This window comes from Lolium rigidum, chromosome 1, assembly GCF_022539505.1.
Source record: "Lolium rigidum isolate FL_2022 chromosome 1, APGP_CSIRO_Lrig_0.1, whole genome shotgun sequence".
Lineage (NCBI taxonomy): Eukaryota > Viridiplantae > Streptophyta > Magnoliopsida > Poales > Poaceae > Lolium > Lolium rigidum.
This window is the reverse complement of record NC_061508.1, coordinates 232,967,568-232,990,519: the sequence shown is the minus strand read 5'-3', so window position 1 is coordinate 232,990,519 and position 22,952 is coordinate 232,967,568. Positions and strand designations below refer to the sequence as shown.

The 22,952-nt window shown below is 44.3% G+C and overlaps 1 protein-coding gene across 1 annotated transcript; it reads right to left on the bottom strand.

The window, feature by feature from the left end:
- Window positions 1–10,795: 10,795 nt before the first annotated feature.
- LOC124656015 (protein DMP3-like) lies at window positions 10,796–11,577 on the bottom strand. Its single transcript, XM_047194832.1, has one exon. The coding sequence runs from the start codon at window positions 11,483–11,485 to the stop codon at window positions 10,796–10,798; it is 690 nt and encodes a 229-aa protein (XP_047050788.1). The 5' UTR covers window positions 11,486–11,577.
- Window positions 11,578–22,952: the final 11,375 nt, after the last annotated feature.

The window sequence follows — 22,952 nt, the reverse complement described above, 5'->3', positions numbered from 1 at the left end:
TTGTGAAAACCCAGAATAACCATCAAGAAAACAAAAATGAGTATTTTTAGACAATCTCTCTAGCATTTGATCAATAAATGGCAAAGGGTAATGATCTTTCTTAGTAACCTTATTAACTTTTCGAAAATCAATGCACATTCTATACCCTACAACTACTCTTTGGGGAATGAGCTCATCATTATCATTAGGCACAACAGTCATTCCTCCTTTCTTAGGAACACAATGCACAGGACTAACCCATCTACTATCATCAATAGGATATATAATACCAGCTTCAAGAAGTTTTAATACCTCATTCCTTACCACCTCCTTCATCTTCGGAATTAGACGACGTTGATGTTCAACAACGAGCTTCGCATCATCTTCCATATTAATGGCGTGTTGGCAAATAGAGGGAGAAATCCCCTTCAAGTCATCAAGAGTATAGCCAATAGCACCTCGGTGTTTCTTCAATATTTGCAATAATCTTTCTTCTTCAAACTCGTAAGCTTAGAACTAATAATAACAGGATATATTTTCTTATCATCAATATGAGCATATTTAAGATTATCAGGCAAAGGCTTTAAATCAAAAACAAGATCTTCCTTTGGTGGCGGTGTTGTACCCAAATCTTCCACCGGTAAATCATGCTTGAGAATAGGTTGACGAAGAAAAATCTCCTCAAGCTCATATCTTTCTTTCCTGAAAGCTTCGCTCTCGCTATTCTCCAAATGTTGCTGCAAAGGATTATTAGGAACAAGAACAATAGATGCACACTGCTCCATTTTAAAATCATTACTAGGCAAGTCAGCTTTATAAGGAGTTTTGGTAAATTTAGAAAAGTTAAACTCGTAAGGTTCACCAGCAAATTTAGTCAAAATTTTCTCTTTCTTACAATCTATAATAGCTCCACAAGTATTTAGAAAAGGTCTACCAAAAATGATAGGACAATAATCACTAGCAGCAGAACCAAGTACCAAAAAGTCAGCAGGATATTTAATCTTACCACATAGAACTTCCACATCTCGAACAATACCAATTGGAGAAATAGTTTCTCTATTAGCCAGCTGAATAACCACATCAATATCTTCAAGTTCACAAGAACCAATTTCATGCATAATCTCCGTGTAAAGCTCATAAGGAATAGCACTAACGCTTGCACCAATATCAAATAAACCATAATAGCAATGATCACCAATTCTAACAGATAGCATAGGAACACTAACTTGTTTGGATTTGTTAGGATGTGAAACAATATTAGAAGCATCTTCACAGAAAATAATATGACCATCCTCTATGTTTTCAGTCACAAGATCTTTAACTATTGCAACAGCAGGTTCAACTTTTATTTGTTCTTCAGGTTCTATAGGTTTCTTTTCACTTTTATGAACCGCACTATTTATAACAGAGTACTCCTTCATTTTAGCAGGGAAAGGAGTTTTTTCAATATAAGCTTCAGGAATAACACGATCAGCAGTTTCAACTACAACACATTATTAATAGATGAATCAATTTTATCCTTATACGGTTCATGATACTTGTCAAAATTCTTCTTAGGCAATTCATAATGAGAAGCAAAAGCTTTATAAAGATTTGCAGCAACTTGAGAATCAAGACCATATGTAGCACTCATATTACGAAATTTATCAGTATCCATATAAGCTTCAATGCATTTATAATCATAAATTATACCTGATTCTCTATCCTTGTCGTTCTCCCATCCTTCAGTATTTTCTTGGATCCGATCAAGAAGGTCCCTTTTAAACTCTTCTTTGTTGCGTGTAAATGATCCAGAACAAGAAGTATCCGGCAAGGTCTTGTCTTGAAAAGAAAGTCTTGCATAGAAATTATCAATAATAACATTACCAGGAAGCTCATGAATGGGGCATTTGAGCATTAAAGACTTCAATCTCCCCCAAGCTTGGGCAATACTTTCTCCATCATGAGGCCAAAAATTATATATGCGATTCCGATCTTTGTGAATCTCACTCGGAGGATAGAACTTAGAATAAAACCGGGGCACAATATCATCCCATTCAAGAGAATCCCCATTATCCAGTAATTTATACCAATGCGCCGCTTTACCAGACAGCGATATAGAGAATAGTTTCTTCCTTACTTCATTCATAGCAATACCTGCACATTTGAATAACCCGCATAATTCATGCAAAAACAGTAAATGATCACCAGGATGGACAGTTCCATCCCCTTCATAGCGGTTATCCATAACACGTTCAATAATTTTCATAGGTATTTTATATGGTATCACTTCCTCACCTGGCGCCTCATCCACTACCGTTGCAGTAGTAGTAGATTTCCCAAATAGAAATTGAAGAGAAGATCTCTCCATAATGACTTATAGCAGCGAGCGAAATAAAATCAGCACAACGATAAAGGTTTTCCTTACCAATTCCACTTACCAATAGCGCTTCACTCCCCGGCAACGGCGCCGGAAAATAGTCTTGATGACCCACAAGTATAGGGGGTGTATCGTAGTATCTTCGATAAGTAAGAATGTCGATCCCAACGAGGAGCGAGAAGGTGTTGACAAGTAGTTTCGATGAAGGATTCACTTGTAAATGCTCACAAACAAGTATTCAAGGAGTTTTGATGTAACAGATGAATAAAGTACGAGTAAGTAAAGTGCGAGAGAAATAATTGCAGCAAGTGGCCCAATCCTTTTTAGCACAAAGGACAAGCCGGTTTGTTTACTTATAATGACCAAACGTTCTTGAGGACACACGGGAATTTAGTCTAGTGCTTTCGCTTCATGTAGCTAAATAATCTTCATTGTTTTGATAAGTGTTGTGTGGGTGAACCTATGCTAATGTACCGCCCTTCCTAGGACTAATACATACTTGTGATTATACCCCTTGCAAGCATCCGCAACTACAAGAAAGTAATTAAGATAAATCTAACCACAGCCTTAAACTACGAGATCCTGCGATCCCTCCTGCATCGATATACTAACGGGGGTTTAGGTTTCTGTCACTCCGGCAACCCCGCAATTAGCAAACGAGTACAAGATGTATTCCCCTAGGCCCATAAATGGTGAAGTATCATGTAGTCGACGTTCACATGACACCACTAGAAGAATGACACCACAACTTAAATATCATAACATTGAATATTACTCAACCATAATTCACTACTAACATTTAGACTTCACCCATGTCCTCAAGAACTAAACGAACTACTCACAAGACATCATATGGAACATGATCAAAGGTGATATGATGATGAATAACAATCTGAACATACACCTTGGTTCAAAGGTTTCACTCAATAGCATCAATAACAAGTAGAAATCAATACCGGGAGAGTTTCCCCTATCAAACAATCAAGATCTACCCAAATCGTTACAGCGGTGATGATGTGCAGCGGTGGAGATGGCGGTGATGATGATGAAGATGATGGTGATGGTGATGGAGATGATGTCCAGCTTGATGACGGTGACGATGGCGTCGATTTCCCCCTCCGGGAGGGAATTTCCCAGGCGGATTCCTGCCCGCCGGAGAGCTCTTTTCTCTCTGGTGTTCTCCGCCCCGCAGAGGCGGCTGTAACCCTTCGTGAGGTTTCCTCTGCAGCTTAGGTTTTCGGGACGAAGGGTTTCGCGAAGAAAAGGAGGCGAAAGGGGCTGTGTGGGCCCCACACCACATGGTGGCGCGGCCAGGCCATGGGCCGCGCCGCCCTATGGTGTGGGCCCACCTTGGGTCCAGCTGGCTCCCCCTTCTGGCATTCTTCGTCATCTGGAAAAATAGGATTTTTGGTAAAATTTCCTTCCAGAGCTGATCTTCCGAAATATTGCATCCTGACGGTGCTTTTTACAGCAGAATCCTGGCTCCGGTGCGCAAGCTCCAAATAATCATGAAACATGCAAAATAGACGAAATAACATAAGTATTGTGTCCCAATATGAAATATATCAATGAATAACAGCAAATTATGATATAAAATAGTGATGCAAAATGGACGTATCACACCTCTGTCTTTCCGCCGGCCCCCTCTTCCCGCCTCTGTCTTTCCGCCGGCCCCTCTTCCCGCCTCTGTCTTTCTTCCGCCTCTTTCTTCCCGCCTCTTTCTTCCCGCCAATTTCTTCCCGCCTCTTTCTTCCCGCCACTTTCTTCCCGCCTCCTGTCTTCCCGCTCCCATTTTTCCCGCCATTTCTCAGTACATATATGTAGCCCGACTTGGCCAGCATTATCACATCTCTACAATCTCTCATCACTCTCTCATGGCTTCCACCGTACCCACTCTAACCTACCAGCAGGTGGAGGAGCTTTGCGCCTCGAACTACCCTTGCCCACCGGGCTACCGCGTCCCCGCCGTGCCGGAGCCTAAGCGCCGGAGGCGTGCCGGTCCCTCCCGTCCCTCAGGGTACTGCGCGCCGGGCAGCCATCACGAACCACTACTACCTCGACCTCACGCCGGAGCAGCGGATGAATCCCCGCTGGCATCCCGATAACCAGCATACTTGGGACGCCTTCTTCATCAATCGGCGTGAGAGGGTGCTCGCCAGGTATGAGGAGGACGGTCTGCCTCCTGGGAACTTCCACGAGGCCGGCCGTCGGCTATGGTGGTACGACCGGACTCTGCAGAGCGTCATGGACTACATCACGGCTGGCGATTTCCCCCGCCTGCGCTACCCTCAGTTCGAGCCACGAGCGCCGCCCGACGACAGCGACGACGGCATCAACGACGACGACGGCAACTTAGAAGGCGACGACTACCAGTACAATGGCGGCGACTATGAAGACTACGAGTATGCATATTATACACCTAGGCAGGAGTATGACTAAATCACTCCAAATTTCATGTATCATCAGTGGTATCTCGAATCAATGGAATCATTCGAAAATGGACACCAAAACACATCATGGATAATATAATTCACATGATCCATTCAACAAAGTTTTGGTACAATAAATTATTACACATCATTTCTTCCCCTGTGTCCCTGCTTGCTTATGATTGTGCCGTATCCATGGAGCATCCTCGTCATTTAACTTAATGCTTGGGTCGGTGTTCACTTTGAAGGGCGGAATTTCACCAAACATATTATAATATTCTGACATGTCTGTCTTGTCCTCCACTCCCACGATGTTTCTTTTCCCTGAAAGAACAATGTGGCGCTTTGGATCATCGCATGATGTACTGATCGTTTTCTTATCTTTCCGTTTCCTCGGTTTGCTAATCATGTCCTTCACATAGAAAACCTGAGCGACATCTTTCGCTAGGCCGAATGGTTCGTCAAGGTAACCAAGATTGTTGAAATCCACCATTGTCATTCCGTATTGCTGGTCCACCTTTACCGCACCTCCTGTTAGCTTGAACCATTTGCACCGGAACAAAGGGACCTTAAAGGAGGGTCCATAGTCAAGTTCCCATAACTCCTCTATGTAACCATAATATGTGACCTTTTGCCCATTCTCGGTTGCTGCATCAAAGCGGATGATACGTCTCAAACGTATCTATAATTTCTTATGTTCCATGCTAGTTTTATGACAATACCTACATGTTTTGTTCACACTTTATATCGTTTTGATGCGTTTTCCGGAACTAACCTATTGACGAGATGCCGAAGTGCCGGTTCTCGTTTTCTCGCTGTTTTCGGTTTCAGAAATCCTAGTAAGGAAATATTCTCGGAATTGGACGAAATTAATGCCCAGCATCCTATTTTCCCACGAAGCTTCCAGAACACCCGAGAGCCGCCAGAGGGGAGCCCTGGGGGCCCCACACACCAGGCTAGCGCGGCCAGGGTGTGGGCCGCGCCCCCCTATTGTGTCACCGCCTCGTCAGTCCTCCGACTCCGCCTCTTTGCCTATATAAAGGTCCCTGACCTAAATCTTCGATACGGAAAAACCACGGTATGAGAAACCTTCCAGAGCCGCCGCCATCGCGAAGCCAAGATCTGGGGGACAGGAGTCTCTGTTCCGGCACGCCGCCGGGACGGGGAAGTGCCCCCGGAAGGCATCTCCATCGACACCACCGCCATCTTCATCGTCGCTGCTGTCTCCTATGATGAGGAGGGAGTAGTTCTCCACCGGGGCTGAGGGCTCTACCGGTAGCTATGTGGTTAATCTCTCTCTCGTACCCCAATACAATGATCTCATGAATTGCTTTGCATGATTGAGATCCATATGATGAGCTTTGTATCGCTATTAGTCTATGTGCTACTCTTGTGATGTTATTAAAGTAGTCTATTCCTCCCGCATGGTGTAATGGTGACGAGTGTGTGCATCGTGTAGTTCTTGGCGTAGGTTATGATCATAATCTCTTGTAGGTTATGGAGTTAATTATTACTATGATAGTATTGATGTGATTTATTCCCCCTTCATAGTGTAAAGGTGACAGTGTGTATGCTATGTTAGTACTCGGTTTAGATTGCAAAGATCTATTATGCTCTAAAGGTTACTTAAACATGAATATCGAATGTTGTGGAGCTTGTTAACTCCGGCATTGAGGTGCTCTTGTATCCCTACGCAACGAATGGTGTTCATTATCAAACAAGAGTATATGTAGCACAAAGGAAGAGAACTTATTTATTATGTGATCAATGTTGAGAGTGTCCACTAGTGAAAGTAGGATCCCTAGGCCTTGTTCCCAATACTGCAAACACCGCTTATTTACTGTTCTGCTGCATGTTTACTTTCCGCAATATTACTACCATCAACTGCACGCCGGCAAGCACTTTTCTGGCGCCGTTACTACTGCTCATATTCATTCATACCACTTGTATTTCACTATCTCTTCGCCGAACTAGTGCACCTATACATCTGACAAGTGTATTAGGTGTGTTGGGGACACAAGAGACTTCTTGTATTGTGATTGTAGGGTTGCTTGAGAGGGATATCTTTGACCTCTTCCTCCCTGAGTTCGATAAACCTTGGGTGATCCACTTAAGGGAAACTTGCTGCTGTTCTACAAACCTCTGCTCTTGGAGGCCCAACACTGTCTACAAGAATAGAAGCACCCGTAGACATCAGCGGACACCACTGTTTTGGTTGGTGCTCTTTTTATCTTGGGCGATCGTGTAAAATGTATTCCCATTTATCTCGTACCCTTAGAAAGTCGTTATAGTCGAAGATGGTGTCTTGGCCAACATGTACAGCTGATCTACAACATCATTGTCATTCATTAAATGTTTTCTCAACCAACTGCCGAAAGTCTCCATGTGGGCCTTCCTAATCCAGGATTCAGGCTTCCCCGGGTTGTCTGAGCGTAAAATATTCTTGAGTTTCTCAAAGTACGGAGCCACCAAGCTGGAATTGGTCAGAACTGTGTGGTGTGCTTCAGTCATAGAATGGTCGTCCATATATATCGTTGATTTCCTTCCGATCGTGCCTTTTCCACTTAGTCTCCCCTCGTGCCGCGATCGAGGAAGACCAATCGGCTTAAGGTCAGGAACAAAGTCAACACAAAACTCAATTACCTCCTCATTTCCATAGCCCTTGGCAATGCTTCCTTCTGGTCTAGCACGGTTACGAACATATTTCTTCAATACTCCCATGAACCTCTCAAAGGGGAACATATTGTGTAGAAATACAGGACCGAGAATGGAAATCTCTTCGACTAGGTGAACCAGGAGGTGCGTCATAATATTGAAGAAGGATGGCGGGAACACCAACTCGAAACTGACAAGACATTGGACCACATCGTTCTGTAACCGTGGTAGAACTTCTGGATTGATTACCTTCTGAGAGATTGCATTGAGGAATGCACATAGCTTCACAATGGCTACTCGAACATTTTCCGGCATGAGCCCCCTCAAAGCAATCGGAAGAAATTGCGTCATAATCACGTGGCAGTCGTGAGACTTCAGGTTTTGGAATTTTTTCTCCGCCATGTTTATTATTCCCTTTATATTGGACGAGAATCCAGACGGGACCTTCATACTACTCAGGCATTCAAAAAAGATGACCTTCTCTTCTTTGGTAAGAGCGTAGGCGGCACGACCTTGAAACCATTCCGGATGCCGGTCATCAGGGTCTTTCAAACGTTGCTGGTCCTGCCGTGCTTCCTTTGTATCATTTGTCTTCCCATACACGCCCAAGAAGCTTAGCAGATTCACGCAAATATTCTTCGTAACATGCATCACGTCGATTGCAGAGCGGACATCTAGGACTTTGCAATATTCTAGCTCCCAAAATATAGATTTCTTTTTCCACATGGGTGCGTGCCCGTCGGCTCCCTTCGGAACTGATTGTCCGGCAGGACCCTTTCCAAAGATGACTTTCAAATCCTTGACCATATCAAATACCTCAGCACCAGTGCGTTCCGCAGGCTTCGGCCGGTGATCTGTATGGCCGTTGTAATGCTTGCCTTTCTTTCTTACGTGATGATTTTTGGGAAGAAATCGACGATGCCCCAGGTACACGTTCTTCTTACAATTTGGCAAATGTACACTTTCAGTCTCATTTAAGCAGTGCGTGCATGCATTGTATCCCTTATTTGTCTGCCCCGAAAGGTTACTAAGAGCAGGCCAATCGTTGATGGTTACGAAAAGCAACGCTCGTAGGTCAAATTTCTCTTCTTTGTGCTCATCCCACACACGGACACCAGGTCTGCCCCGCAACTGTAAAAGTTCATCAACTAATGGCCTTAGGTACACATCGATGTCGTTGACGGGTTGCTTCGGACCTTGGATGAGCACTGACATCATAATGAATTTCCGCTTCATGCACAACCAAGGAGGAAGGTTGTAGATGCATAGAGTCACGGGCCAGGTGCTATGGCTGGAGCTCTGCTCGCCAAAAGGATTCATGCCATCCGTACTTAGACCAAATCTTATGTTCCTTGCGTCAGCTGCAAAATCTTTGAACTCTCTGTCGATCTTTCTCCATTGCGTTCCATCTGCGGGGTGTCTCAACTCCCCGTCCGACTTACGGTCCTCTTTGTGCCATCGCAACAACTTGGCATGCTCTTTGTTCCCGAACAGACGTTTCAACCGTGGTATTATAGGAGCATACCACATCACCTTGGCGGGAACCCTCTTCCTGGGTTTCTCGCCCTCAACATCGTCACCAGGGTCATCGCCTCTGATCTTATAACGCAATGGAGTGCACCGGACATTCATTCAAATTCTCGTATTCACCGCGGTAGAGGATGCAGTCGTTGATGCATGCATGTATCTTCAGAACCTCTAAACCTAGAGGGCAGACAACCTTCTTTGCTTCGTACGTACTGGCGGGCAACTCGTTATTCTTTGGAATCATATTCTTCAACATTTTCAGCAAGTTTTCAAATCCTGAGTCAGCTACACCTTCCTGTGCCTTCCATTTCAGCAAATCCAGTGTGCAGCCCAGCTTTTTCAGACCATTATCGCATCCGGGGTACAGCGACTTTTTGTGATCCTCTAACATGCGATCCAAATTCTCCCTCTCCTTTTCAGTTTCGCAGCGTCTCCGTGCATCAGTGATGGTCCCACCAAGATCATCAACGGGCTCATCACGTGCCTCTTCTTCACCTTCCCCTTCACCTTCCCCTTCACCTTCAGCATCCTCCATGAAAGTATCACCGAAATGATCAAGATAGTTTTCATCGATGAAATCATCCCCTTCTTCATCTTCTTCCATTATAACCCCTCTTTCTCCATGCTTGGTCTAACAATTATAGCTTGGCATGAAACCGTGCCGAAGCAGGTGCAGGTGAACTTCTCTTGAGGAAGAGTAACCCTTCTGATTCTTACAGTCAACACATGGACAGATAACAAAACCCTTCTGCTTGTTCGCATTAGCCACTACGAGCAAATCTTTCAAACCCGTAGTGAACTCGCTGGAGAGTCGGTTATCGTATATCCATTACCGATTCATCTGCATTATTATAATATAAAATATATAATTAACCATCATGCATTTGTTAAACTAACTAGCTACAAACAATAGAAATTAAACAATGAACTACACACATGCATATTTTATCAATGACACATATGAAAGGTTCAAGTTGCTAACCGCGATCGAGGAGGAAAAAATAAATGAGGAAGCTCAAGTGTGGCTCTGACACTTAATATCATGTTTGTTTCATGCTCTTGGGGCATTTCATCAAACACTTTGTGTGCATAAAAGGAGCCAAAAGCAAACCTAACACCCCCTTGTGAAGTTTGTGAAGAGAAGTGGCACCAAATGGCTAAGTGCAGTGGGCTGAACGGTATATATAGGGGTGGGGCTTTAGTCGCGGTTGGCCAGGCCAACCGCGACTAAAGGCCTTCGGGCACCTTTAGTCGCGGTTGGCCAGGCCAACCGCGACTAAAACTCCTCCCGTCCACCAGCTGGCCACCGAGCGTCCTGGGCCCAAGCCTTTGATCGCGGTTCGCCTCCCGAACCGCGACTAAAGACTCTATTAGTCGCGGTTCCTATATTTTGGCGACTAATGGGGCTGGACGGAAGCCTCTTTTTCTACTAGTGAACGTTCGCGTCAACTGTTCCCGTGTGGGGTGGCCCAATTCGGTATGAGCTTGTCGCCTCGCTCGATTCCGTGTTCGCGATAGGTGTTCGTTCAACGTACTTTTCCAGACAAGTTGATAGTCAAACTAAAACAATTTTAAGGGAGGATCATTGACATTTCATAATCGAACAAGCAACAGAGCAAGAATTGAATTGATACAATGCCCTTATATTGTACTGCTACTTTGAGCAGGCAGTACTTGACGAGTTTCGTGTATGCGCTTGTAACTAAGTTCAATCTATTCAGACCACTGACATTTAATCGGACCACTGGCATTCCAGAACCGATCGAAGAAGCAACTGAGCAAGAATTTGAATCGATACAATGATGAGATTTGTGTATAGGCTTGTAATTAACTAAGTTCAATCCATTCAGGTGCTAATGCTGCCGCCACCGGCGCCATTGGTGACCGGGTAGCCGATGCCGTGGCGCCTGGTGGGGAACGCGACGAAGAGCAGGCTGCATAGGACGCCGACGCCGAGCGGCACGATGTCCAGCGCCTCCGCCGTCTCTTTGGCTGGGGATGGGCCGTAGAAGCACCCCACGACGTTCTTGTCCCTGGCAGCCACCACCCCGAACACGGCCACCGACAGCGCCGCGTGCACGGCGTCGATGAACGCGAGCCTGTACTTTGCCGTGTCGGGCGCCGGCGCGCCGGGCGGGTAGTCGAGCAGCCAGAGGCCCCTAGGCGTGGCGACACCATAGTAGATGCGGCCGTCGGGGCCCTTGAGGGAGTCGGTGAAGGAGGCGAGGAGGCAGGAGAGCGCGAGGACGGCGAGGAGGCCCCGCGTGAGCAGCGCTGTGGTGGCGTCGCATGCGCCATGGTTGGTGAAGGTCGGCGCCAGGAGCTGGAACGCCAGCACCGTGCCCGTGGGGAGCAGGTTCGCCAGGCTCGCCGTCGACGTCAGCGCCTGGTACAGCGCCGACCGTGGCGCTGGCGAGCCACCTTCTGCGACTTGCTGCTTCTCTTGCTGCAGCTGATCATCTTGGAGCAGTGGCGAGGCTGCTGCGGTGGACCGCTGCCTGACGGCAGAGGAAGAAGAAGCAGCTGCTAGCTCCATGATCGATGGTTTGTGGGTGGATTGGATCGGATCGGAGATACTTGTAATCAAATAGTAGACGAGACGAGATAGCTAGTGATGCATGTGCGAGATCAACGGAAGGAACGTGCGAAGAAGATTCTTGATCGGAGGTGAATGACGGAGGAATCCGCGTGTTGTGCGTGGTGGTTTTCTATTGCTGGGCCGCTTGTTCTTGCGTGGCTTCGTGTTTGCTTAGGCTGGCAGTGTTGGTTTAGGCTGGGTTGGGTTGGGCGAGGCGTGAAGGAATGGAGAATGACGCATTGCAGCGCAACGTAACGCAACTGCTTAGGCTGTGTAGTTGCTAAACTGAACATGCTCGATCATGCCGGCGGTCGGATTCCCTAGCTTGGTGGCGTTGCTTCCTCCTATCGGCACTCGGCAGTGGCAAACGAACGGCTCTTCGCCGTCCCGGCACTCATTCTTTAGGATTTGTCGTGGTCAGTCAATTTCTATATCATTTAATTTGAATTATGATTCACTAGTCATCAACCCGTGCATCGCACGGGCTACATATCCTACACAAAAATATACTAAAATTATTTAGTACAATAATCTGGCATGCTTTAGTTGCGTCATCATATTGTCCCATCAGGCATATTGATAATTAAAATGGTGAAGTTATAGAACAATGGATAACTTATTCTTATTTTGGTCTTATTTTGGCACGCCTAACTTGAATTGTGATCCATATTATTGCCCTTAGTTAATTAAAGATTATGAATGAATGTAGATATTCTTGTAGAAAATACTCTTCCTTATTACATTACTAATTAAAATTTGGCGCAACATGTACATTTTATGACAACGTATGATTACAGCAGAACAAATACTGTCCATGTTGTATCTGTAACTAATGAATGGTTATATTTACTTACATCGTCCCATGGTTGAGTACAATTGTAGTAGTCTTCGGCAAGCTATGTGTCTCAGTTTGAAATGATCTTTTCTTTTTTCATTTTTGGTAGACAAAAGGCAAAGCCAAGTTGTGTTACTTCCATCTAAAACGGCAGACCGGTTAAAACACACAAAAGATAGTATCATGTAATTTTCAGCCTAGTTTATGTGGTAATAGAGCAGGGAGAAAATTTCGTAGCTATAAGCTCGAAAAACAAACTAAATTATGTTTGATAGCCATCATTTTAACCTGAAAGCTAGCATCAGTGTCGCTGTTACAGATAAGGAAAACATACAATATTTTTTTGTAGAGAAATTAACAGATTAAGCCTTTAAAACACTAAGAATTTCAATACAACTTTGAGTAGGAAATATTCACAATCAGTGATAATAAGCTATTTTCACCAAGGGAAAATATATTAGAGACAAATAACAGAAGTTTGAAAAACAAATGCGCATAAAATGTGGGTTGAGAACTATATGGCTTGAGATTTAGCCATTTTGAAATGCATAGAGATAAGGAACTCATTACGTACTAAAGCAGTTGATCCAAGTATAAAATGCAAACAATGGAAAGAGCGAACTATCAAAATTGATCAGTTCATATGTGTAAGTACGTAGTGAATACTCCTATAGAGCAGTTTGTGCGTTGTGGCAATATTCCTGAACGACACGGCGCATAGCAATGTTAGTTCACCCTATGATTTATAACATGAACCAATCCTGGTAATTATCAATCATTTCATAGCACATGTTGGAATTAAATGTAGCACATTAGATGTACTCTCTCCGTCCAAGAATAAGTTGTATGTTCAAACATTTTTAAATTTAACTAAATTTGTACACAAACATAGTAACATATGTGATATCAAATTACTATATTATTGAACTACATGTCAAGATGAATCTAGGGATATAAATTTAGTGTCATAATTGCTACTATTTTTTCTAAGAAATTGTTCAATGTTTAACTTAATACATATCCAAACGTACATTTAATTATGGATAGAGAGAGTATGTACGAAGAACGAAGGACCTGCCGAATTCTTCTGATGCGATTGCAGATACTATATGAAAGCTGGAGGGCTCAAGCAAGAAATATATTCTAAGAAAGTAGTATTAATCTGGATATAAATTTAAAAAAATGAATGTTGTGGAACTAACCTTCACTGATAAGTTATGTCCTTGAACTGTAATTATTGTCCTTCCTGCTTAGATTTGCATCCGCATCTAGGCCTATTTTAGCATAGATATATTCATATCTGAAAATAGTTGAACCACTTATTTCGAGACGGAGCGAATAGTTAACTCGAGAATGCATCCTTATATTTGAAACCAGAAGAGCCTTACAAAAAATATTGATGCAAATTATGTTACCATGAAAAATGTTTTCTTTTGCTACATATACTGGCAATACAATATGTTTCGCAAATAATATTTTCATATTCGAAATTTATGGTGTGCAACTATGGTGGGCAATATGGTGTGCAAATAAAATAAACCATAAATAAGATTTTTACTCCCTCTGTCCCGATAAGGGTGTCGCAAATTTATCTAAATTTTGATTCTATTTAGACAAATTTATGATATTTTTTCCGGAACAGATGGAGTAGTAAACTTTATGAGCATAGTTATTATTTTCTCCACATATGAGGTTAATCTCTAGAAATTATGGTTTTGCATTTGCATCACACGGATGACATAGCATACTGTTAAATATAACTAATCTAGTACCATGATGTATTCTCTAGAAACTATGGTTTTGCACTTGCATCGCACGAACTACATAGCTAACTGTTTAATATATATAACCAATCTAGTACCAATTCCCAGCACCAACTGCCTCCTTATATACCCACAGGCGACAACACAATAGAAGGGATCCTACCATGCAGCAATTTGATCATCACAGTTTTGACCTTAAGTGGAGGTATGCATCCGGTGAACTGCTCAATAAATAATGGTCGTGCAGCTCAAGAATTCAACTGGGAAAAGAAACCGAACTACTTACATGTGATTAGCGGTAACAATCTCAGCTCCATCCAGCATTGCACCAGATATATCCGGCACGCCGCGTACTGTGGCCCTGACAGCTAGCGAGGAGCATGCATGTTCATATCAATCAGCTAGGTGGCCTTCTATGTTACACCGCCGTAACATAAATCAATCGGAAGAAGTTGAGGAGATTCCCATGAAGGCTGGATCGAGTACGCTCGGCCGGATCGCCATGAAGGCTAGATCGAGTACGCTCGGCTGGATGGCACAGAAGGGGATAATTAGATCGGTTTCTAATTTTTTTTTAGAAAGAGAAGAGTAACGTAGATGTAAACGAATTTTCACGAAAACGGGACTCTGAGCTCTGTTATGTCATGGGGACCGCATGATTTAGATCTGATGGTTATTTTTAGGTAGTTTTCAAGGATTAACGTGGGTGCTTGTAGGGAGTCTCCAATTAGTAAATATAAGATGCATGTAAGTTGTAAGTTAAGTTGTAATTGAGAGGTTTTTCAGTTGCAAGTAGTGAGATTGCAACTAAAAAAAAAATGAAAACTGTTGGGCGTCCCCCGGGGATTAGAATTCCCAGTCCCGTGTTCCTAGCCGTTCGATCGAATCGTTCTGACCCTTGGATTAGACTTGTCCCAACTTTGCTGCCGGGTAGCAAAAAATATCTCCGCTTTTGCTTCAGTGTAGAAAAAACGGTTCACCTATGAAATAAAAGAAAAGGCTGAGCTCGCCGGACACGCCACCGGAGACCTCGTCCGAGACCTCGTAGCAAAAAAATTATTCTATTGTAGCAAAACAATCCTCGTCGGAGAAATCAACACAGACTTCACCAACCTCACCGGAGTGCTTGTAGCAAAAACATTACGATTTTGTAGCAAAATTAAATCACAGTTGTAGCAAAAACAATTTCAGTGCAAATCAACATAACTAACTGATGCGTTTTGTGCAAAATGGTAGAAAGATTGTAGCAATTTGAATACAGCAAAAATCAACCTAGCTCCGCCCCATGGTAGCATCCCCGCCCGCCCATGGTAGCATCCGCCGGAGCATTTGGTAGCACCACTCGGCCATGTTGTAAATCACACGAAGCAACAGAACGCCTTGGACCTACACCGGCGGCCAACAAGCGGCCGCAGTGCCGACCATGGGCCTTGAGACTGTCCTTGACGACGCCTACAAACGGCCGCAATGTTGGGCGACTCCGGGCCACCATGGGCAAAATCAGAGCGTGTCTTATTGGGTCGATGGGGGGAGAAGCAAGGCCATGGGCAGGAGAGGAGCAGCGGCGTGGCCGCTCTTCGTCGTGAGAGTCATGCTTTGGGCGTGAGGCACGTCAGTGGCGGCGGCGACTGGTGGCGGTATCTGCGGGCACGTCGGCGACGGAGGCGCGGTGCACAACTAGGGGGACGCAGCGGCGGAGGCGCCGCGCACGACTGGGAAGGAAGTTAGTTCTCAGTCGACTGAAAAATAGTCACATCCATTTTATATTCCTATACATATCTGATACACTTAACTAACATATGCACCAACATAATTTCAATACCTGGTCGAGATATTAAGAATACACACAATCAAAAATAAAAAAACAAAGAAAGAAAAAAAACCTGCCACAATGATCGACCTCTAGGAGCATCTGGACTCCAAAAGAAACGTCTCCAGAAAGAGAACAATGTACAAGAGCTGTTGTCACCCAATCAAGGATTGTAGATTTTCAGCTTGGAGCAAATCCAAAAAAATTAAACAATGCCTTCAACAAGGAGATGACATTGCAAGGTAAAACCAACGAAAGGTTAGACCTTAGGTGTTCACCACGGGACATCGAGACTCGGTACTCAAAGAGCACCACCCAAACTGAAGTCCCCAAGTGTTGCCGCTTCCACTCACCATGGTCCTCGTTGCAAAGCATCAACCTGTAGGCTCATAGGAACAACACCCTGCAACCGCGCCCGCCAAAGTGTAAAGCAATGTCTTCATCCACTGAAAGACTCTGTGTCCACCAATACCTTCTGATATTTTAGTCGTCTTGGCATTCCTGCCCCTGCCAACACCGTGGAAATCGCAGATATCGACATGTCCCATGGTGTTTAATGAGAAGCAGAGCTTAACGCGACACATCCCCATGAAACCTCACAGGCTGAAAGTTGCGGGTGTCCACGACCGGGTCTCATCCACCAGCGGTTGAGGAGAACGAAATCCATGAAAACTTCAGGAAAGGTAATCCGGAACTCGTCGGTGGCCAGCTCTTGAATGATCGACAACATGCCATTCGAAAGAATTCGATGGATGAAGACCACTAGGATCACCATCTATCTCCTTTATTTGATCCACGTGAACGACAGGAGTAATGCACGAAGCATATGGATCCCCACCGCTACTGCAGTTCACCGAAACCTACCCAACACCATGTCAACACCCGGATTTTTAAGTCCAGATGCCTGTTATGTCATTCATCGCAATCCCAGGAATATTGTTGTTGCGAGGCATAATAGTTGAATATCATAGTCATCATTCATTACAAACCATATTGTCTTACAACTTGAATCACATGATCCATATTACACAAATAGTTGATCTATTGATCAACGAACAAACACAAGTTCATAGCGGAAGCGTAAAGATAAATGGACTCTCTAGTCCACATGCCAACGCTTGACGTCGGAAGACTCCTAGTTGTCGTAGGCGTCCTGCTGGTCATCTCCTTGGTAGTTCTGTTCATCTTCATACTCTGGCCATTTGAATAGCCAGGGACAAAGCCGTGAGTACTTCAAGTAATCGCAAACTAATACTAGTGTAAGTGCTAGACATTTCTAGTAAGGGGTGCTAAGCTCTAGTTTATTTGCATAAAGCCAATTTTAGTTCACAAGTATTTGAGAAAAGACTTAACCATGTGCTAACTAACTCAAGTGGGAACATTAGTGTCATTCCCACAACATTGTTGTGATTCAAAGTCAAGTCACCACTTCACCATTCATTTCACCAACATTTTTAAGAATCTAGACACCGGAAGCTGTATGGCCTTTCCAACCGTCCGTAACCGTGGACACGGCTATTCGAATAGGTTTACACTCTGCAGAGGTTGCACACTTGTGCCACAACATTTGATTTCATCCGTCGGGATTTCCCCGAATCATCGTAACACGATACGCGGATCATCAACCATAACCTTTCACTTACAAACCCTAGTATGAGCACCTCTCCCCATGAGCTTGGCCTCCCAAGTGAAGACCAACCGTCAACCCGGGAACCGCACAGGGCTTGGCCGTACAATTCACCTCAATTCACATCATTCATCAACAACGGAGGCAGCCTCGGCATAACCCCTATGATGTGTGTTCAGAGGGAACCCATACTAAGATGCATAAACTTCCAGTTAAGCCCTACCCATAATCAGGTATTGTGGGGGTACTCAATATTGGAAAGGTATCGCATTCAAAGCAATATCAGTTTTATATCAAAAATCACCATCTTCTCTTGGTCGTATTCACCTTCAAAAATCATTCAATGGAATGACTTCATCATTCCAATGTTTCAAATTCATTTCAAAGTCACATGTTCCCATCTAGAGTAGTCAAGTTTTAGTATTTAGCACTAGCACTAATCATGAGGGGTGCTAATCTAACTTGGCTATCCTGAGACTAACTTTACTACTCTAGTAACCTTCTTTCACTTTGACCAAAGTTAACTATAAAAGCAACTCTTTGAATAAACAAGTAAAAACTTGTAAGGTAGAAACTTGGGATAGGCTTATGGTAAGAAAGGTAAGAATCATGGTGCCTTGCCCCAAGGGGCTTTGCACTTTGCAAGAATATTAGCTTGCCTTGGTAGTTCTCAAAGTTCTCCTCTTCCTCCTCTTGGTAGCAACCTTCCTCTTCTTGGTATTCTCCGGTGCTAGCGTCTAAATTTCAATACGAGTATAATTACTCACTAATTCAATGGCTATTCCAAACATCACATATATTCACACAAACTATTCTAAGCACACAATTAATTCAATTAGGGTGCATTGGTTGTGTTGCTTGAGGAAAAATAATTTCCTCTCATTACATATGTAAATGATAGTTTCCATAGGGTTCTTGAGAAATAATTTCCTCTCATTGAAATCTTCTTAAGATTTAATTTCTCAAACAATCATACATGAACTTATATTGACCTAAGTCAACCATTCATTATCATCATTTGAGAAAATGATTTAAATGAGGTAGACCACCTCATACCATTTAATAATTCTACAAATGATTTAAATCTCCAAGTATTTCATATAAGTGTATTTGACCAGGGGTTCAAACATCATATGAAATCACTTGGGACAAGATTTAAATGAAGTAAAAATACTTCATATGATTTACATAATAGTTTTGGACAATATCACTTAAGTAACTAGCCATATTGTCCATTATTTAAACTAGGGCATGATCATACAAAGTGACCACACCATTTATTGCAGAAACAATTAGTGTAAGTTAAATGCGAGCTATAGGAGTTGGAATTAACTAAATATCTATTTTGGTTGATTTTTAAGATTTAATTGAATGTGCAAAAGTCCCTGCCTTCATCTTTTTGTCACTTTAAATCTACAGAAGATCTCAAGGTGGGACCAGTGGCTTGTTGTAGATCTTTTCACTAGCTTTCCAACAATATCCAATTTGTTAAATTTGGCCAAGCCAAACAGATTCTATGAATTTTCAAAGTTGGAGCCAGTATTGAATTTGAATTGAATTAATTAAACTGGATTTGAATTCACGGGCCGGCGGGAAAACGAAGTGGGCTGAAACGATTTGAAAAGGAGAGAAACGGCCCAGCAACGCAGCTCGTGCGAGTGGGCCGCCTGACAGAATGGGGGCCACTCGTCAGCGACTCTTCAAAGCCGAATCGGTACGCATCAACCAGAGGCGTTGGATTAAAACAGAATCGGACGGTGCCAGTGCATCGTCTTCTCCGGCGAGAGAGGGTTGCTAGCGCGGCGAGCCTAGGGGGTCGGAGGGCTAACCGTAGGTCCGGCGAGCGGCGGCGGTGGTCGAGGCGAGGTTGTCGATGAAGGGGAAGAAGCTGGTAGCAGTGGCATCGCTCGAGGAGGCCTGGATCAACGGCGATTGCACCAGGGCTTCCGCGGCTTCGATCGATCGATTGGGCTTGCTCCGGCTTCGATTGAGGTAGCTAATGGTGCGAGGAGAAGCAGGGATGGGAGGAGAATGGATTGGTGTGCTCAATGGCATCCAGGGAACGCTCTATTTATAGAGAAGCTTGGGTGCTGCGGGGCAGTGGCAAGGTCGACATGCTCGCGGCGATTCCGGTGAGTGTTGGGGCTAGGCGAGGGTGCAGCAGTGTTCTCCTCGTCCAGGCAAAGCTAGAGGTGGCGACAGCTTGGTCGGGCGGCGTCTGGAGAGCTCGCTTTGCTTCCATGTCTGGCGGCGGCGTCTACGGGATTTTCTTCGTCGTCTCCAGGCGGCGGCGGTCCGAGGTCGGGTCGAGCGCGTGTCTGGCGGGTCTGAGGTGTCACGGCGATGCTCAACTCGTTGCTAGCGGGGCCAGAGCGATGGCGTGCTGGTGGGGTGGCGCGTGGCCAGTGCGCGTCCGCGACGTGCATGGTCGCGACGCGAGCGGCATGCTGGCGCGTTCTGGGCGCGCGTTCTCCGGCGAGGATATGGCGTCTACGTCAATGCTGTCGGTGCTAGACGAGGTAGATGAGCGAGGTGGCGAGCTAGGGCACGGTGGCCAGGGGTGGAGAGGAAGGAGAGGAGGGGTGGCTCGGCATGGTGGCGACATGGCCGGCATGGCCATGCACATGTGGGCTAGCCTCTCCTCTTAGGGTTACTATGCCGCATTAAGTGAGAGAGGGAACCAAGGGACCATGTAGAGTAGTTTAGGACAGGTTAGGGTTGAGTAGAACACTATTTGAAATAGTGTTGAATTGTTCCCTATTTGAAATTTGCAAATTTTGTTCAAATTCAAATGAGTTCAAAAGCTGGCAAGATTTGGAAGTGGTGTGTTTGAGTGAGTTGTAAATGACCAGAGAGAATGAGAGGTGGTGGTGGAATTTAGAAAATCAAAGAATTGCCAATTTGGCTAAGTGTGAGATTGTTCCACATAACAAAAAGTTCCAACTTTACATGAGCATAGAATTTTATACAAAGTGAATTTGGCATGATGGTCTTTACCAAAGTTGTTCACCTTGATGTGGTCTTGGATGACATGCAAAGAATTGAGAAAGTTTAGTTTGAAAAACTTGAATTGCAGAGGCTCAAAGTAGTGACCAGAATATAAATGGCAGATTTGGCCAATATCATATGTGCTCACAATTTGAGTTTGAATTTGATTTGATTTGTGTTTCTTTGATTCCAAAAGTTGTAATAAGTGTTTAGTATCATAGGAAAACTAATGGTGAAGGCCAAATTGGTCTAGGTCAAAGATTTGGAAAAATGGCATAAGCCATATGTGAGGGTTTTGTGATTTTCTACTTTTTATTCTTTTCTTTTTCTTTGCTTCACTTAAGCAAGTGTGAGGTTTATTTGGTGTTAGAAAGAGTTGGGTAAAGTGTTCAAACCATTTTGAGGAAATGGGAGTGCCTAGGTCAAGATTTGATATTTTGGCTAAGTGCCACATATGCCTCTATGCATATGTTTGATTTTGTTTTGTTCCTCACTTGAATTGGTTGGTAAGTACTTTGTTGAGTGTGTTGATGTATTTCAAATCATCTACCAAGGTCAACAATCAAGGTTGGAGCATTTGCAAAAAGTAGCCATAGGCTTGCATATGCCTTTTTCTTAATTAAGATTATTTCTTCTTATTTTGTTTTTTCAAAGATTGATGACAAGAGGGATGAGGTTTAGGGTTTAGCAAGTTTGGCAATGGTTCACCACCATTTAGCAAAGTAAGAAAGGCCACATATGTCTTTTTCTTTTTATTTTGGTTTCTCAAAATAGGTCCAAAAGAATTTTGAGAAGGTTAGGGTTTAGGGTTTTTCTTATTTGATTTCTTTCTCTTTTATTTTATTTGGTTTGTGATCTTCACTTGATCACTTTGGTTAGGGTTTATCACATAAGCATAAGAACACTCATCATGGCAAACACAAGTATTAGGTATGAGCAGTATGCATAGCACTCTATGTAAGAAAAGTTTTTGTTGGTTCTCATTTTTGGAAAAAGGAAATTCATTTTCTCTTTGTTTTGAAATTTGGGGTGTTACAAACCCTTCCCCCTTAAACAAATCTCGTCCCGAGATTTTAAGAAAAGTTAGGTTCCTAAGAGAGATTGGGCGATATGATTTAACAGGGAAACATACTTGGCATGTCCTGAGGTGCTTCCTGTGGCAGTCATGTTGTAGAGGCGGCCGTTGTTGTTGTTCTGGTTCCTTCTTGCAGCAAAGCGGCGCTGGTTCTGAGCAGGTGCAGCGGTGTTGGCGACAATCTTGGCTAACCTTTTGGGGCACTCATTGGAGTAGTGTCCCACAATTCCACATTCATAACAAGTTATGGTCGACTTGTCCTTGGGGGTGACGGGGATGGCGTTGCTTCCAGTCCTCGGACCAGTGTTGTTGTTGTTGTTGTTGTTGTTGTTGCCTCCGGGCTTCGGGGGTCCTCCGTGGTTGTTGGTGTAGTTTGGGCGGTAATTCTGAGCAGGGGGCTTGTTGTATTTTGGAGTATATCCTCCAGTTGAGTTGTTGCGGTACTTCTGGGTATTGCTAGACCCATGCTGGTTCATCATCCGGCGTTTGCGGTTCTCGTTGGCTTGGTGAAGCTTCCCTTCCATCTGGATGGCTGAGTCCACCAGGGCTTCTAGGTCAGCAAAGGGAATGTTGACCAGTACAGTCTGCATTTCGTCGTGGAGTCCGTTCAGAAATCTCTCCTTCCGCTTCTCGTTGGTGTCGGTTTCGTCCGGGGCGTACCTTGACAGAGTGAGGAATCTGTCGCGGTATTCTACCACGGACATCCTTCCTTGTTTGAGTTCGCGGAACTCGTCTCTCATCTTCTTGATCAGTCCTTGGGGCACATGGTACTTGCTAAACTTCAGCTTGAAATCCTCCTAGGTCATCATCTGCCCCGCATTCATTGCGCGGGCGCTTGTCCACCAGGCTCTTGCAGGGCCTGACAGGTAGTGAGTGGCGAACAGTACTTTCTCTGCGGCTTCAACTCCCGCAACTTCGAGGTTGTTCTCCATTGTCTGGAGCCAGTCATCTGCGTCGAGGGGCTCTTCGGTCTTGCTGAAAATGGGTGGGTTGGTGTTCTGAAAGTTCTTCAGTTTTGACCCAGGGTGGTCGTGGTTTCCATGGCCGTTGTTGTTCTGAGCGATCTGCTGCAGGGCAGCAATGTTGGCTTGGCGTTCAGCTCTCTCGGCTTCTCGGTCGGCCATCATCATCTCTAGCATCAGCATCATGGCGTCTTGGTTGGCACTGCGGGTTGGTGGGGCCATCTGAACATCGGAGGATATGATAAGGTAAGAGGGAAATTTCTACGGTTTGTTTGAATTAAAGTTCACGAAGTTCAAAACTTGAAAACTTGAGTAGTGTTGAGGGGGTAAAAACCAGCAACACTTTTTCATTCATACCAAACATC